Source organism: Lytechinus variegatus, chromosome 19 (assembly GCF_018143015.1).
Source record: "Lytechinus variegatus isolate NC3 chromosome 19, Lvar_3.0, whole genome shotgun sequence".
Classification (NCBI taxonomy): domain Eukaryota; kingdom Metazoa; phylum Echinodermata; class Echinoidea; order Temnopleuroida; family Toxopneustidae; genus Lytechinus; species Lytechinus variegatus.
Genome location: NC_054758.1, coordinates 19,079,721 through 19,099,054, shown reverse-complemented (window position 1 = coordinate 19,099,054; position 19,334 = coordinate 19,079,721). Strand labels below are relative to the sequence as shown.

At 36.9% G+C, this 19,334-nt stretch overlaps 1 protein-coding gene across 5 annotated transcripts in view; it reads right to left on the bottom strand.

Annotated features, from left to right (window-relative positions):
• LOC121406318 (trichohyalin-like) overlaps positions 1–18,527 on the bottom strand; it is a 37,139-nt gene extending 18,612 nt beyond the window's left edge. For 2 of the 5 annotated variants that reach the window (XM_041597331.1, XM_041597332.1), the window contains exon 1: positions 5,947–6,433. In XM_041597331.1, coding sequence (XP_041453265.1) covers positions 5,947–6,115 — 169 coding nt within the window. In that variant the 5' untranslated portion in view covers positions 6,116–6,433. Of the gene's footprint in view, positions 1–2,051; positions 2,149–5,946; positions 6,434–7,179; positions 7,386–17,001; positions 17,085–18,049 lie in introns of those variants that run through there. The other 3 variants (XM_041597334.1, XM_041597335.1, XM_041597333.1) reach the window with 3 other exon arrangements.
• Positions 18,528–19,334: the final 807 nt, after the last annotated feature.

Below are 19,334 nucleotides of genomic sequence, written 5' to 3'. Positions count from 1 at the left end.
TTCACACCAATAACCCGTCCGGATTCAGTGCGAATAAGAATATTGCAGATCTGGCAATAAAAACTGAGTACATGAGTTCAAAAACAATCTGTACTATTATCTGGAAATCCCGATCACAAAGTAAAAGATAAGATTGAGAGCAGATCGAGTCCTCCTAATAGCATTCAAATATTCTGATCCTAAATCGTTCATGAACAGATCATCACACACGATTTATGAAAGGGGTATGAAAAGAATTCTCAACACATAAACCCAAACACAAAATATTTTTCAAAAATGAAAATGTACAACAACTTTCTAAACCCTTAAAAATTCTTAATAAAAAACTTAATAAATGTTAATAAAACATTTTTTCCGAACATTTGAAAATGTTTTACATGTACATTGGCTAGGGAGGTACATTAATAGAACACACATTTCCCTCCACTTTTGCAGATGCCAACCCCACCCCCTCATCCCAGCTCAAATGGGTGCAGTTCGGCTTAAAGCTAAATGATAGTAGTTGAAGTAAAAACACTAATTTTGTGAGGTCTATAAAACCAAGGTTAAGTATGACTATATCATTGTGGATCTACATGTAGATCTGGTACAGTTACATAAACTGAACTTTGTGAAATCATAAAATCTAAGCTGAAATACGATCACACTGAATATCGCCAACACAGATAGGCACACGTGGGACAGTGTATTATTATTGCTGGAATAAAGACCCGACAGAAGTGACCGAATCCGCGCTTATTTTGCTTATTTCTCAGCAATTACACAATTTCTTCCAGAATCCTTTGGCACATATTTTTTTAATTCATAAAAACAGTCACTTGTGTGGTCATTATATTAAATTCTGTAAAAAGTCATTTTGAGATCGTTACCAGAACTGGAATTTATCTTTAAAGATATGATGAATTGCTCTCTAGATTTATCTTCCATCAGATTTTTTTTGAGGGAGGGTGCAACAGTTCTAATTTGGAGCAGTATCCATATTTTTTGCAAATTCTGAAGAAATGAACAATTAAAAAATTTGATTGACAATATTTGGGTTGAAAGAAGGTCAATCTAACTAAATTTCAGAGACATTTAGACCCCCCTCTTCCATAAAATCCTGGATCTGCCAGCAACTAATCGGAAGACATGCCTTGCTGATCTTGAGAACGACCACTTCTGCATGAAATATTCCTTGGTTTCGCGGTAAGCCACAGTGTATGCTTAATGTTTCCGTGTTTTGAGCGAAGCGCTACCGATGCATGGAGAAATCCAGGAATATGCCAAGTTGCATGGAACGAAATGAACTACAAGTCAGATTAACTTTTAATCAAGTCAATACGTAATGTAATACATAATGTGACACTCGGAGAATTGCCCATCAGTGTATGATGAGGTGTGTGTTCGGACGGGATATGAAACAAAATCACACCCTAAGCCTCACTCACAGTAAGCTCAACAAAGTGAACAAAATTCAGTATTTTCTAGCCGTTTTTCAAAAAGGCTATAAAAAGGCTCCAAAAAGGGAGATGAGTAGGCCACTAAATGGCTAAAAGACAGAAAATTAGTCAATGTGATTGTATCAAATTTAAAACTAAAAGTATGTCATTGAGTAGCATGATAGCAAAGCAATGCAATAATAATATCTATTGAATCAGCATAAAAACTATAGATCTACATGAGAGGCGCTATCTAAGAATGAAGTATCATTATCGTCATTTCACCCCCCGATGTAGGATATCCCCCCCTCCCCACCTGCACATCGATTTTGTGGGGGACAAAATAATCTTGGGAAATAGGCTGCTATATACAGTATTCAAAATTTTCTTTCATGCTTACTAGATAGCAAATATTTTTTCATTTATAATTCATTTTCCATACATGTACATGCAAACCATTACTTTTTTTCTCTCTCTCTCTTATAAATAGTGGATGTACAAGCAAAGCCCCAAAACAGAAGATACACATGTACATGTAGACAGACAAAATATTTTTCTCCTTCCCAAAAAGATTTCTTAAAAAGGGCAGTTTCCATATGAATATAAATGTAATCAAATTATATATATACTTACCGAACATCATCAAAATTGCCAAACAGAGTCCCAAAATTTCACCAAATTTATAAAATGTTCCAATAGTCAGATGCATGATTTCAGAAAATGAGACATTATCAAATATCCTCTCCTTTTAAATACTGCAATCTCGTGAACGGTAATTAAATTTCTTTGAAACCTTGATGTCATCTAATGTTTACTGGTGCATGTAATCTAAAGATAATGTGTGTACGAGGATGCTGACGTTATCAAAGGCCACTGAACTATTGCAAATTGGCAACACATATTATTCCTCTCTCTCTCTTTGCAGTGGGTGTAGAAAATTGACAGGCTTTTGATTTCCAGACACCTGAAGTAGAGCTATAGAGGTTCTGAAGACAAATATGGTTGATGAAGTTTTCAAAGGAAAATATTTAAAAGAGGAAGTTTCATTTGCAAGAAATTGTCTATTGGACTTTCATTCAATTTGCTCAAAGGCGTACTTATTAATGATACTTCATAATTCAATCAAATTTTAAACGAAACAAAAATAACATTCTTAAATCACATGCAGAAAATTCTGGGATACATGTGTAATGAGTGCTACCATGGCAATCTGTTCCCATGTGTTACAAAAAAAAACAATTTCAGTTCAATTACATGGCTTTTGTACTTGTTATTAAAGCTTGAATTGAACATGAAGTCAAAACTTTTCCATGAAATGCAGAGATTTTAACAGAGATGACAGCTGATGCAATAGAGAAAAACAGTTGAAATTAAAGAAAACTACATTCTATACCGTTCAATGGAGAGCTTTTTCATGATTACTGGGGTGGAAGAGAAAAATAATGTAAATTTCACATAATTTCAAATAATTTACAGATAATTAGGCAAAATGCGGCTTTTATTGAGGGCAGATTTGTTTCCTTCCTTTGAATCCATTCTCTGAACCCGCCTGCAGGCAGTAAACATCCAATTCAACCGTTCGGAAGTGATTGGTTCCAAGTTATGCTCGGCAACAACAATATATTTATGACTACTAAATGAGGCAAATCAAAATGATTGTTTAAAATCGGAAATGAAACTATCTTCTGAAAGCAGCGAGCATAATCCCTCTTCAATCATGAAGTAAGTACATGTAAACAAGGATGTGATAATATCTGCAAGACAGGGGGAATCCCATATGATACAGTCATGCACTCAAGCATATGAAGTTATCCCAACTTCTCAAGCAAGGGGGGTGGGGCACTTTGGTCTGGAATTCTTGAAACTGAATTTTAAGGACATTTCACACGGTGTACCATGTTTAATCATTTGAAGTTATTTTTCAAATATCACATTAATATGTCATCCATATCTCACATACATGTACCCAGTTTAGAGTGTACTGAATGTTTTCTGATTGTAATACAGTACTACATGTATGTTAAGTACTAGAAACAGATAGAGTATGATTTTTTTTTCTTGAAGTTACAAAAACAAATTAGCATAGACTAATTGATCTAGCTGCTCAACAGAACCTGTTTATATTGACCACTGGTAGAAATTCCATTCACATTAGTGACCACTGCGGCACTGACCAATGACCAAACACACAACTGATCACAATGGATGAACCATTACCTAGGTGGTATCAGACCAGCTCGAAGGTCGTCAGTTCCAGGTATTCTCTGATCGGGAAATTTGTCCCGATCAGAAAATACCAGGTATTTTGGTAATGTGAAAGCAAACAACGCGCAATTTCCCAAAAGAAGATACCAGCTAAATAGTAGATACTTGGCGAAATTACAAGAAATTTTGCAGGGATTTTTCCAAGGTCGCAGGTATTTTGGCAATGTGAAAGCAATTTACTCAAACTCTTAGCCCAGCGTGTTGTTGGGCGCGGGCGCCGTGGGTGGCTGCTGGGCTAGTGATTTTGAATCTTGCACCTTGCCTGCTTATCAGACCATACTGCGCATGCTCGTAACTTCAGGAACTTATCCCGAAGGATACGTTACGGGGCGGTGTGAATGCAGGAATAATTAATGGGTGTTTTTTCGCCTAAAAAAGTTCTCGTAATTTAACAGGGATTCTTATGATCGAGGCGGTTTGAAACCACCTATAGAGCTATTATAGCTCTATGGATGAACCATGACTGATAGTACATATGGCTGAATGTAAAATATATTCTATTTTTTTCCTTTAGTTGCTTTAATCGTAATCAATAGTACATAGTAAATGTACCTCCTTCTCGGGCACCATGTTCATACATGTAGTAGTATTTAATATGCATCATCAGATGTATTTCCCAATCTGTATTGATTTTGGGCTTTACACTGACTGAGTTTGATAAAAGCAAACAAAACCAGACAAACACCACATCACAGCTAGACAGTGTACTATGCAAATAGGATTCCCATGTTTATCTTGGAGTGGGGATTATGCAAAATCAAAATGGGAAATTTTCAAAACTTCAATATCGCGGTAAAAAACATCAGGTGTCTGATATGGCCTGATGACTTACATGTATGACTTGCAGGAAATTGACCAAAACACATATCAGCCAATCTCTTCTCTGACTTAAAAAAAAGCTTCGTATCCCTTAAACATTATCAATATCAGAAAATAATAAGTCACTATTAAAATATAGGCTACATGTATCTGTATTGACACAGTGCAAAATTTAAAATAATGCTTAAACCATGATCAAAGCTGATTTAAACAAAAAAACATACTCATACAATTGTTTTTCCAAACAAGGCGAAAGAAAAATACTATGACTCCCTTGTTTTTCAAACAGCCGAAAACTCAAAAACATGGACACTGCAAAATCCAGCAGAGTTGTCAACAAACGCCACTAATTCAAGAAAAAAAAAATTGTGCCCTACAATTACAGAAGGTAGCAACTGACAAAAATTAAATTTCCTGTAAAGGAAGCAGCATGAACAATATATACAGTGCTGGTGTGTTGAAACGTTACAGTGTATGGATGTCTAAACAAGATGAGCTTTCCAGTGACTTGCGTTAAAAATGTAAGTGGTCCTATTTTGAAAATACAAACAATTCATATTCGTTCGTTGTTCGCTAATAAGTATAACTTACTACCTTTTGGCAGTTGATGTAATGTGATGACAACAGTGCAATTAACACTCATAGCCCCCTGCTGTTTTGTAAATTCCATTCAGGTGACTACATTGTAATAAACAAGTAGACAATGGATATTAAAAATCCTCTTAATTGATTGACATTTTGCTATTGAGCTGTGAGAAATGAGAGCATTGGACTGACAATTATTGTTGACAAGGGAAAACTGGTGGATTATTCTTAGACAATCAAATCAGCTGTTAGTGATTTGTTTTTCTATATTGTATTTTTAGTTGGTAGTAATTTTTTTGTTCTGTCTGTTTGTTGTTTATTTATACATGTAATACTCCAAAAATAATAGACCTTGTGTTTAATATAGACAATGCAAATACTACTACAAAAAAGCCACAAATATGGGCAGAGATTGTACATAGAAGTTTTCTTCACAAATGTACCATTTATAAAGGCAATTTTTTTTTTTATTTATTCAGTGATCAGTATCTTTCTTGTTTATTTTGATTCAGTGTCTGTTAGCATGATTTGATTCAGTTTTAATAATACTTGTGCTTGAAAATACCTCTACTGTACATGTATATATTCAGAAACTTTTTTTTAACCTGAGAATTATATTCATTATTAGGATACTGTATGATTTTCAATGAAACAAAGAAAAAAAATTCCTTGAAGAAATCATGGACCTATGATAAAGTATGTATTATGTGTAAAAAATGATATCTTTTGTTTCTGCCTGATCAGCAATTGTCATTGAATCCCTGTCCCAACATTTTGACTCTTTTGATAATACATGTAAATGTATGACAAATCAAAAACCATCTACTTAAAAAGAGACACAAATATGCACTGGTCCTACCTAGAGGTTCAGCCGACGAAACAATGTACTGGAAATGGAGTTTGTCGGTCAGACTGAGACCGATGAATGTTCCCGGGGTTTCGGTCACCTTCAACAGCTCCTTCGGCCTCAACGACCCGCACCACGAGGGCAGTGTGGTGTTGTAAACGTAGGACATATTCGATAACATGATGACCAAGAGTGTCGAGCTTGACTGAAGAATATGGTATCCCTTAGGCAAGGTCCTCAGTCTCTTAGTCTTGGTAGGTCATGAATTTAGACAAAGCACCACCAAGGAAGTGTGGTATTGTAAACGTATGATATACATGATGATCCAGACTTTCAAGCTCAACTGACGAATACTACATGGGATCACCTCACACAAGGCCCTTGTCTTTGTAGGTAGTAAATTTAGACCAAACACACAAGAAGATAATCGACTTTGAAAGCCAATCCTCCTTTTGATTCTAAGTATGTTTACTAAATAGAAGTATGACTATTTCCAGATAAGATAATTTTCCACAGTCGGGTCACTTGCAATGCATAAAAATGGAAGAAGCTGCAGATATCCATTGGACCAGTTCGAGTACAGACCATAAGTAGACCTACATGTATGTAGATGCAGGCCGATACTCAAATATGAAAAGTTACAAAACTTTTGAATCAATCCTAAGCATATTTATCATGAATTTCCATTAGCATGTAAAACACATCTGTTCACATTACTTCTTTATTCCACATGGTACAAATCACAAGATATAATTTCCTCGTATTTCGCAAAGGTCCAAATGGGTGAGACATCCACTCGCTAGTCCTTCCAACGTAAGAATGCAAGAGTATGCTTCATGTCTCTGCAGAAAATCCAATTCAGTATGGCCACAAAGACGATTTGGCATTGCGGTATTGATCAATAAGCTGTTTAAAGGACATCAAACAATGAAGCCATGTAGACAATAACCAAAAAAAGTATGTCTAATGTGAGACTGACCGTGGGAGATCCATACAACCTAAAGACAGTTCCTTTTCCTTCCCTTTCCTTTCTGTTTAACTGTTTTTTAGGAATTCCTGATAACCATTTCATCCTTCAAAGAACAATGATGAAACGGAGAAGGTATTTACATGATAGTTCACATCTAGGATTTGCTGAAACTGTATCTAGTGACGTAAGCATAAACAAGATCTGTATCAAGAGAATGTACCAAACCATGGGAGGAAATTTCCTAATATTAACATATAAGTTCAAGTTCTACTTTCGGAATGAAACTGTCAGAAATCCTTCAAACTCTTGAAAGACACCACATGCCTTTCTGTAGACCGGTTGTCTCATCAAGTTATATTGAAAAACATTGCAGAAGATAAGATCCCTATACGATGTGAAGATTTTGAGGTAATGAATACTCCAACTCTGATGGTATTGGAGAACAGTTATGGTATACACCAAACCATGCTCTACAGGAAACTGTGATCAAACCTGCAGTTCGAAGGAGATCTAACAACAAGAATTTTGTGCAGAACCAGTGGTTTCCGAGGCAAATATCTCTCTGAAGAACTCTTCCTGCGTTATCTTCTATACCATAATCTACTGGTGTGAACTTGATCTTGTAACCAAAACCAAACGAATAACTTTGGTCAAAGCTATAATTTCCTGGCTCCAGATCATCAGTCACGTCTGCGCATAATGGCCACTGCACATGGATTTATAACAGTTGGAACAACTTGCTCGCAATCAAATGACAATAACCAGCAGATGCCCTATATATTTAGACCAAGGGGAAACTGTATCACGTACTCGGTGTGAAGATTAAGTAGCACGTTGGCGATTCAAGGGCGTTACTTGCGAACATTAATGTCTCTCTTGTCTCCACTCGTGGCAACAGATCAATACCGGTGGGGAGAGAGGGAGAGCTAACTTCATCTTCAGAAGTGTAATGATGATGATGGTGGTGGGGACCTTGGGTGATTACATAACAGACAAATTGAAATTGAATAGTCTCATTCCCAGACAACTGTCTATGAAATAACAAAGGCCCTACATACATGTACAAGGGCTCCATAAGACAAAGCTTAGTTATGATTAGCAAATATGAAAGAATACAACTGATTTGTTCAGGGGTGTGAGTGGTCACAAATAAAAAGATCTGAAAAAGGCTGAAGTGTGTTGAAAAAGTCTGAAATAGAAAGAGCTCCCATACTTTTTGCAGAGGAAAGCCAAAAATAAGCTGAAATTAAGCTGAACCCCCTCCCTGTCATCTCTTGGAGAAAGTTGCATCCTTAAAGCAGATCAACTCTCTTATTTCATGTTCATGTACAGACTACATGTACCTTACAGACAATTAACCTTAAAGTTAATTAACTACTTGACCCCCAATTTAAATGAGAGTCTATAACCAAAGAAGAAATAGGCGAACAAGGTTCAACACTTGTGAGCCCCCCAACTGATCGCATCTTCGATTACAGCCACTGAGGTCAATCCCGCGGTTGAAGTAACGACTATGCAATGACACAAGGAACATGTCACATACTTCTGGAAGTATTAAAGATTTTTGTTTTGCCTGTAGACAGCCACTGAGGATATTCATTGTGACCATGGTGACTGTATACATGTACATGTATATGTATTCATTATTTTGCTGTTTCTTTTCTTTTCGAGTCATATTTTGCGATGGAAAAGGTGCAGTAAAAAGACTTTTTTTTTACCAAGCAATGCAGGTAGAGTATTATGATGCTCATGTATATTAGGCCTGTAACATAAAGTGCAGTGACTGTTCGCTAGGCTGATATTCTGCAATGGGTTGTACAGATCATTGTATTTTGTATGTGCAATTCCATATTATAATCAACCTCTTGGTACATCCAACCCCCATTTTTCTCAAGTCTTACTTTATAAACTGACCAAGTTGAGAACATTACAGACTGTCAAAAGAACCAGAAATCAGAGACAGGAAATTTCATGAAGGTCTCACATACACAAGGTTGGACGTGTATGTACATGATTTATGGAATTGCCCATACATGTAATCAATCTTAGAATTAGCCCTACCCCTCCACCAGCTCCGGAGCATTTATCAGAAAATGTCTGGGGCAGAAGACTAACTCCAGATGAAGAAAGGGGAGGTATTGCATAAGCCCAGACACCTATGATAATCCCCATCAACTGGTCCTAGGAGAGTGGAGGAGGACAATAGCTGCAGAAGTCAGAGAGCATGACTCGAGGTCGTACGTGACAATGGAAGATCACGTGACACTTGTCTTGGGGACATACGCCCCCATTGTTTACGAGGAAGTGAGGTTTATTATCTTGAATGCATCTGCATTGAAAGCCCATTCAACTCTGGATGATATTTTGTGCGTGTTAGTGAATGTCACAAAGAGCTAATTAGGATTGAAGGGGTTAATGTGATCGACATTTTCGAAAGTGTATCAGCAATCAGTCTGATTTATCTCTCTCTCCTGCTCTCTCCCTCTCTTTCTATCTCTCTCATGCTCTGTCTCTCTCCTTCTTGCTAAGTACCTGATTAATGGAATGTTAGTATCTTTTTGACTTATTGTTGATATTGTGATAAATATAGTAGCGCCTACATGTAAATAACTTCATGCCTCTTTTAGTGGAGAAAAATGTGAGCAGCTTTATATGGACATTGTACCGGGTCACTCATACACTAGAATTTCATTATCTTGTATTATAATGTCACATTTTAGATAGAATGAATTGCAACAAATTATTAGGGAGTACATCGTAATTATGAAGAAAATAATAATCACTCTGAAATGAATATTATTTTTTTCCAACACTTGATACCTAATTTTGTTAATTAATGACAGGCATGATACACTGTACAGTATCCTCTGGTTGCTTGCTTGTATCTTCAAGCTTTCTTTAATAGTTAATTCTCAGATGAAAATTCACCACCACCACTGCCGCCAACGTGTACGTAGATCATTTACATGAAGGCCTTATTTAGTTTATGAAACACATTTAATCTAGAGAAATGGCACTGGGAACTTGGTAATACTGTATTCTAATAATAATAATTTAGGCAATTATATACATGAACATGTAGCACCATCTACTGGTATTCCGAGGCACGATTTTATTATTATTACCCTGGCTATAGCTCGGGCTGCCTTTCAGCGCTCATGCATTCAAGGAATTAATCTGATTCACCTTACCTGGGTTGAGTGCAGCACAATGTGGATAAATTTCTTGAAGGGAACTACGCCATTGCTGGGATTTTCCCCCGATATTGCCATAACTGAATTATATATTTGATCATTCCTCCTAAGAACAGCCTTATATGAGCAGATGGCTGAAAATGGCTAAAATACCACTTAAGTGCTTCCCCATACATATCACCAAGGCATTATTATGACTCATTAGTAATTAGCAACAAAAAATGACATCAACAAGCTCATTAATGTTAGATGATTTGTGGCACCAAGTGTGGTCTGAAAATCAAGGCGAAAATCAGACATCTGAGAGAAATGACAGGGGAAAGAGAGAGAAAAAAAGTGGTAGTGAAGCAGGGAGAAAGTAGGTGGTTTCAGACCGCCTCGAAGTTCGCCAGTTCCAGGTATTCTCTGATCGGGAAATTTACCCCGATCAGAAAATACCAGGTATTTTGGTACTGTGAAAGCAAACTACGCGTAATTTCCCCGAAAGAAAATACCCGCTAAATAGTAGGTACTTGGTGAAATTACGAGAACTTTTGCGGGGATTTTTCCAAGGTCGCAAGTATTTTGGCGATGTGAAAGCAAATTACGGGAACTTTTAGCCCAGCGTGTCGTTGGGCGCGGTGGCGTGGGTGGCTGCTGGGCTGCTTGTGATTTTGAATCTCGCGCCTTGCCTGCTTATCAGACCATACTGCGCATGCTCGTAACTTCGGGAACTTATCCCGAAGGATGTGTTTCGGGGCGATGTGAATGCAGGAGTAATTAACGGGTATTTTTTAGCCTTAAAAAGTTCTTGTACTTTAACGGGGATTCTTGTGATCGAGGCGGTTTGAAACCACCTAATGGAGAGGAGAGGTGGAAGAGAGCGGAGGGGAGAAGGCTAATTGTGGGAGAAAGAGGGGGGGAGAAGAGGATGGGGAAGAGGGGGGAGAGGGAAAGAGAGAGGGTAGACAGACAAAGAAAAGCAGAGACAAAAAGAAGACATACATGTGCATGTAATGTTTTTATTAAAGAGAATGTTCCATTACATAAATTTGTAATTTAAATTTTAATAAATTCAATGCAAAACACAGGTCAGGCAAGTTGTATATAGAATTTAATAGCAGAAAGCTAGATCTAATGAATATTACAAATACAATCAACTTTATTTAATTATTTCAAGGCCCTTGGAATGGAAGGAGAAATTTAAACGAAGCACAAACAATGATTATTTTTCATACATGTAAGCACTGATCTGAAACAATTATTAGTTTGTGTTTTGATTTAATAATCAAACAAAGAAGAAAGGAATTAAAAAAATATATCATAAAGGAATACTCTATACATGAGCAAAGACCACGAGTATACAGCAAAGAGCTTGCTGCCTGATGCTGCCAAAGTCAGTAATGCCTCGTTAAAAGGAAATCCCTCTTCAACAAACAAATACAACCCAGCCTAGACAATCTGCATTCCACATCCATGACATCATCCCATGGTCAAGCCAGGTTTGTTAATTACTTCATTGCCAATAACAAGTGACCAGTCATTCAATGACCTTACTTGACCTTTCTAACGCCCCCCTGTTGTTTGTCCAGCCGCACAGGCTTTCTTGGTACCCATTTGGCTTTAAAAGCCCAGAAGGAAACGGAAGGAAACGTTGTGCCATCCAAGAAGTACTATTTACATCGTGTAATTGTATCAATCATGAGTCCCTTGGCTTTGGGGTTATTTTCTGCAACTTCAGGGAAGTGAGAAGTGTGAGGTGATGAATTCCCTCATACCATTCCTAAATTTGAAGCTCAGGTTAAATTCATCATCAATGACCAATGAAAATCCTTTTTTAAATGAATAAATGTTCTTTTTATCACCTAACCTCTAAATTGATAGAGGATTTAAAATAAATCCAGATAGGCTGTGAATGTAGTGACCAGCCAAATATTAGATTTCTTTTAAACTTTGTAGATTTGTTTAAATATTTTTAGATTTGAAAGTTAATCCTACAAATTTAAAACAAATCCAACACTCGACTGGTCACTATCCACAACTGATTTGGAATTATCTTAAATCCTTGGAATTTAATAGAGTGTACAAAGACCTGTTCAAATAGAAATAGTTTTGTTTTATTAACAAAGCCTACAATCTTTCTGGAATAATCAACAAAATACAATGAAATGTGTGCTTGACACAAAATGAAAGATAGTACTTGAAATTAATGCAAAACAAAAAATCAATACCCCTCCCACCCATCACCCCTGTCCACATTTCTTTCTCATTCTCTATTCACAAACTTGTTGTCTTTTCTCCCCCCCCCCCCCTTAGCATCACACCCATCTGCCTATTTCTAAGAAATTGCTGCGTGAGAGGAAACTTTGGTCAAGGTCGCTTTCATGGAATCTTTAGGCTCCTTTCCCAGAAACTATCGCTTGGGCGAGGTGGAAGCTGGTATAAAAGAAAATAAAAGAGGGAAAGCCCTTTTGTTTGGAAAGGAAGGGGTACAATGTCCTGTGTACAATTTCAGTCTAGCTAAAGATGAATCCAGTCTGGATTTGATAAAGCATTTCCAGAAGCTTTTCTTCATCTTTCTCCTTCAGGTTTTCATGTGAATACAGACCTCTTATTTATGCTCAAAAGTTAGTGAACCCCTTCACAAAATGCACTCCATCATGTTGAGTGTTAAATCATAGAGCTATTACAGATAGCTCTATGATTAAATGTACACGTACACAACAACATTATGTTCTGTGAGCCCAGATAAACAAACTTGATTTCATAAATGTAATATTTTATCACCTAAAATCACAGATGTCTTAAAACAAGACGAAATTGGAGACTCTAAAATGTGTTTTTAGTGGGGGTTCACTAATTTTTTAGCACATCTGTACATGCATGAACAGTTCTGTTATTATCATCATTATCCTAACTCATGACTGAGCTTATGTTTAAAGAGAAATGCCAGCAGTTGCAGTAAACACTGATTTCATGAGAAAGTCTGTAAAACCAGGCTTAATTGTCAGTATATCATCGAGGATCTATGTAGATAACATAAACTGAACTTTGTGAAATCTTAAAATCAATGCTGAAAAATGTTCACACTGAAGATCCCCAACACAGATAGGCACACATGGGACAGTGTACTATTTTTGCTGGAATAAAGACCAGACGGAAGTGACCGAATCCGCGCTTATTTTGCTTATTTCTCAGCAATTACACAATTTCTTCCAGAATCCTTTTCATTTTAATATACAAACAGACACTTGGATGGTCATTATATTAGATTCTGTAAAAAATCATTTTGATATCGTTACCAGAACTGAAATTTATCTTTAATACCAGTTTACAAAGCAGAACGCATTATCTTCATCCCCTCTATTCCTCTCTATTTGTGTCTCTCTCCCTTGCTCGTATTCTCCCATCCTTACAGGTCTCTCTTCTCCAATTTCTTGTCTTCTTCCAGCTCTTCATACCTCCTCTGGCTCCTCATTCCCTTTAACTCCTTTATTTATTCATCTACCCCCACCGCCTTCATCTAAATACCCCATCCAACTAGTTTGCAGGTGCAGACCTTTGGTTTTCATGAAGAGCACAATGCAAAGTCTGAAATAATAGGCTAAGACTAGATTCGGTGCTATTACACAGTATGTAGGCCCGTTTATTTCCAATCCGCCAACTTGTCTGTCATTTGGTCTACTATCAGTTCGTCCACTATCCACACGAGGTGGTTTGAAACCGCCTCGATCACAAAAATCCCCGTTAAATTACAAGAATTTTTTAAGGCTAAAAAATACCCGTAAATTATTCCTGCATTCACACCGCCCCGAAACACATCCTTCGGGATAAGTTCCTGAAGTTACGCGCATGCGCAGTATGGTCTGATAAGCAGGCAAGGCGTGAGATTCAAAATAACTAGCCCAGCAGCCACCCACGCCGCCGCGCCCAACGACACGCTGGGCTAAAAGTTTCCGTAATTTGCTTTCACATCGCCAAAATACCTGCGACCTTGGAAAAATCCCCACGAAAGTTCTCGTAATTTCGCCAAGTACCTACCATTTAGCGGGTATTTTCTTTCGGGAAATTAAGCGTAGTTTGCTTTCACATTACCAAAATACCTGGTATTTTCTGATCGGGGTAAATTTCCCGATCAGAGAATACCTGGAACTGGCGAACTTCGAGGCGGTCTGAAACCACCTAATGTCTAAAATTTTGCCAATTTGTCCACTCACCATTTTGTCTAATAACCAGTTGGTCCAATACACATTTAGTACATATACCATTTGGTCTAATTGGACTAATAAAGTGTTAATTGTGCAAAAAAGAATGAAATTGAAATGGATATTAGACCAACTGGTTATGAGACGAAACGATGATCTAGACGAAATGATTATTTAGACGAAGTGATGATTGGACCAAATGGTTGTTAGACGAAATATTGATAGACGGAATGGTATTAGATAGAGAGTTCAGAGGCTAGTCTTCACTCCTGACATGGTTGACTTTGTTTATGTATCAGATTTGACCCTGTGCCTGCAGACCAACCACGACTCTCTTTCTCTTGGTCTGGTTGCAGTAGACTACAATCTACCAAACAATCAGACAACATTAATTAAAACCCTCATCAAAACACATGGTCAACAAATGTGTAATATTTGCAAGAGGAGTCATCAATCACCCGTCTCCCACCAAATGCAACTCGCGGTCAAATCTGACCAGTCCTGTCGAGTATCATCTCGATACAACGACCGATCGGCGATTAATGATATTAACAATCCCCTAATTAATAGGATGATTATACCACCACCAGAACAAAGAATGATATCAGGGAGGTGGAATGTCTATTAGTTGATGGGAGATTTGGTAGAGTTATTTTTCATTCCATTGTTGTTATTTTTAGACTGTTTGTTGGGAATGGTGTTTCCTTATCAGGGTCAAGAACCTAAGATGTCTGTCTCTAGATCTCAGGCTGTCTGTCTGTCTGTATGTCTGACTGTGTCTGTCCGGCTTCAGGTTTAATGCGAGTTTTATAGTCTGTTGTTATTGTTCTCTTTTTATTCCCAGTGATCTCAACTTTTTTTTTCAATCCTCTCCATCTGTCTCTTATTCATCGGTCTCTTATTGACTCTCTGTCCTCAACATCTTTCTCTGACTCTCTCTCTCTCCCTCTTCTTTGCTCTATGTATCACTCTTTAATACCCCTTTCACGCTGCCCTCTTCATTTTTCACCGGCGAACTTCTCCGCCTCGCATTCTTCACTTCACCGGCGAAAAAAAAATGTACCCTTTCGCACTGACATTTTTTCACCGGCGAAAGTTCAATGGGCGATTCGAGGGTATCTACTTGGCCACAGCATTCAGCTGAGCTTGCAAGTAGTTGCGCGCGGAATCTCGGTGCAGGGGACTTCGGGAGAGAAAAAATTTGACCTCTGACGTCATTAAAGAGGAGAAGTTCTCCGGTTTGCTTTCATACTGGCTGTTTCACCGGCGAAGTTCGCCGGTGAAAAGTTTCACCGGCGAAGTTCTCCACCTCTAGAGGTGGAGAAGTTCGCCGGCGAACTTCACCGGTGAAGTTCTCCTGTGTACCTTTCATACTGTACACTTTCCCCTTCGCTGGCGAACTTCGCCGGTGAAGTTCGCCGGTGAAAAGCGCACTGTGAAAGGGGTATAACATTACCCCATCTGACAACCCACTCCACACACTACAAGCCAATCTCTTAATATGATTTTGATTATCACCATATACCTTTTCTTTACACTGACAGCCTGTCACGTAGTCATAACTAGTACATATTCTCATCCCCTCAAATCTCCATCTACAATGTCTTTCGGCCTACATGTACATGTAGTGCCCCCCCCCCTTCCAGCATAAACCACAAGTATGAGTGTCATCATGGTGCCAATCCAATGCATATAAAATCATTTTCCACTACAATGTATGTTCAGAAAAAAAGGGAAACAAAGAACTTGGCTATCAAAGGTTGCTGTGATCAAATACAGAGCTGCCAACCTGAACAAGAACATTTCAGTATTTTCAAGGCTGAAAATCAGTATTTTGGTGAGGAAATTAGTATTTTCACAGGAATACCATAGGACAACACATAAACTGAAACTTAAGAAATCAGTATTTTGCATGAAACCATCAGTATTCTTCTCTATTTTCAGTACTATACGAAAAATCAGTACTACTTGGCAGCTCTGCATACATGTAGTACAGTAGGGCCTACAAAAACAAAATGTACATTGTAGGCCTACATGCATTGAGGAAATTCATATTAAAAAAACCCTCAAATTTTTACATCAGCAATCTTGGAATAAATTTACACCTGATCTATTCAGAATATCATGGTATCGTGAACAAGATCAAGTAGATCATTACAATTTACTTGCCATACTGTACATACTATACTTTAAATCCATGAACACAGGGAAGTTATATATGATTGAAAAAAATCTAATAATAGATGAAACACAAACATGTAGCTGCTTGTACACAAGTTCAAGGTAAATAATGCATTGTCTGAATGGAGGAAATGAACAAATACATTTGTTGCATCAGAAATACATACAAAAATGAAAAGCAACTTGTGTTTAATAGGAAAAACAGACATTTTTTTGGTAATGATTAAACATTAAAACTCACATGATCTACATGTAGGCCTACTATGAACATAGGCCTACATACAGGTGGAAGAAACTGCAGGATCCCCCCCCCCCCCGGCTCTTCGGCATCCCAAGCATACATGTATATTCTTGATGGGGGGGGGATTTTCTATCTATTTGAGTTTTTTGCCACATGGAATAAACCGACAGACTGTATCTGCATTCTGCAAGTACTTCTTATTAAGTTCTAAACAAGCACAGACTATTAACATAAGTACTGTACCTGTCCTCCCATATTATGATATAAAATGAATAGTTTTTGTAATATTGTACTTACATTTATTTTTCTTTTTATCTTGCCCTCAGCTATAACGGTCAATCCACACCGAGTGGTGCTTTGATAGGAAAGACATCTTGACTCTGAAATTGGAACAAAGAAAAAAATAGTGTAGAGGTTATAATTATATCATACTAATAAAAAATTTGATCGAAATTGGAAAATACAACATTCCATGTTACATGTAAAATGCATCAACATTTTATAACAACATTAAAAAAAAACCAGTATACAATGTATACGTGCATTATTAAGAAGTAAATCATGGTATTTAATATTCTGGAAATAAATAACCAAGAAATCACAGACAAAGTAAAGATGAAGATACGCATATAATTTCATCAACCTTCAATGTCATACATGTACAGTATTGTTTACAAGAGAGAAACAATTGTTTGCCCACATGTACATGCATAGTGAACACTTCACCATGATTGAATGAGAAGTACAATTTACTATGTTAAAATCAAATTAAATGAAATATCACCCCCCTCAAAATAAATAATGATAATAATAATAAATAACTAAATAAATAAATAAATAAATAAAATAAAATAAAATAAAATAAAATTAAATAAAATGAAATAAAATAAAATGAAAATAAAAATAAAATAAAACAAAAAATAAAATAAATGAATGAACAATTGTTGAACATTGAAATGGATGGATGGATGGATGGATGAATGAATGACTAAATACATAAATGAATAAAACAATGAATAAATAAAATGAACAAACAAAAGAGACAAAAACACACAGAAGAGACAATAACACACAAAAACATGTTAAAAACTTGTGAAAAAATGGAAACAAAGGCAGAGAAGGGGTATGGAGAGCATACAACATGCCTTCATGTGCATTGTATATATGAGCATGAAAAAACATGTACACTGTAAATTGAAGGCTATATTCTAGTAGGCCTACATGTACATCCACAGAAGTAGACCTAAATGATACACTCTTCATTCCTAAATCATACATAGGCCTATTGTTTTAATCTTCCATTGAAAAAAAAGGATAGGTATATGTAGTTTTACAATCCACTCACCATCATTCAACCTCAAAATCTTTAAAAAAATCTTTTAATCCAGTAATACAATCCTGATAAAATTGGAGTCTCAATATTATCATACAGTTCAAAACAATCGTCAGTTCAAAGGTAGAAATTCACAGTAAGCTGTCCAGGTCTTGAAATCCTCCTCACAAATTTTCACAAAAAGCAGGCATCCAGATTCCTGTGTAGTTTTGATAAATTCTACGATAGTTTGTAAATTAATCAAAATACAGTTTTATAGACCTATTAAGTATGTGATGTGTACACAAATCCTAGTTCACCGACAGTCACAACAGTCAGTACATATAGCCAGTAGTGGTATCGCGGTGGTATCTGATGGTCCCTCCGAGTCTTCACCTGTTTATATCAGCTTCCAAGTTTACGTTTGGGAAACCCCTTGCCATTAATCAACAGGGGAATAATAATGACTCCAGGCGTGCGCCCTGTATTGATGGTATGGGCCACTTGGCGATTGCGTTATTAGTAGTCATGAATGGAGCAATCTGTGTGTGTGTGTCTGTGTACAGAAAGAGAGACATGTCATTGGAGTTTATTTATTAACCCAATAGAGTGACAGCTAGTCTCAAATTTCAGACCTTTCGTGAGGGCTTCGACCACACCAAGATGTTCAATGGAGCATTTCATCAGCAAGATATTTGATCCAACAATTACCCTTGGACCTTGGCTAATAACAAAGCATCCTCGTCGGACAGACTGCATAAACTGTAAGTCAGCTGAAACGTCCGACAAGTTTCTTCATTATTTTAACATTCACAGTACTTTTTAAGTGAATGCTTTTATTTTCGTATGTTTGATGACGTAATCCTTTCGTTTTGGGGTGTAGAGTCATAAAATGAGAACAAAACAAAAAGTGGTGTTAAGAAAATGATTTCAAGTGATAAATAGAAGCATAAAGCATCCAATCAAAGAAATTTTTATGTATTATAGGGACTAAATGTATCTTCAGTTACCCTTCCATGTACAAAATATAATACAGTATGTCATTTGATATTTTTAATACAATTGCAATACAGTATGCAAAAAAGAAAAACTAAAATTTTTAAAAACAATTTGGGTACTAAAAGCCTAGTCCCTGTCCATTAACATGTACATGTATGCAAATACCATTTTGCATTCACAAACATGAAAATGGGTCTGAAGGCGAGAGACTATGGCGAGTCTATTTTCGTGAGTGCGTGGCTGCTTGGACACACTTCATCGCACAAAAATGTGTCATCCCTGGTAGCTGTATTATCATCATGCTTTAGCTTGTTATTGA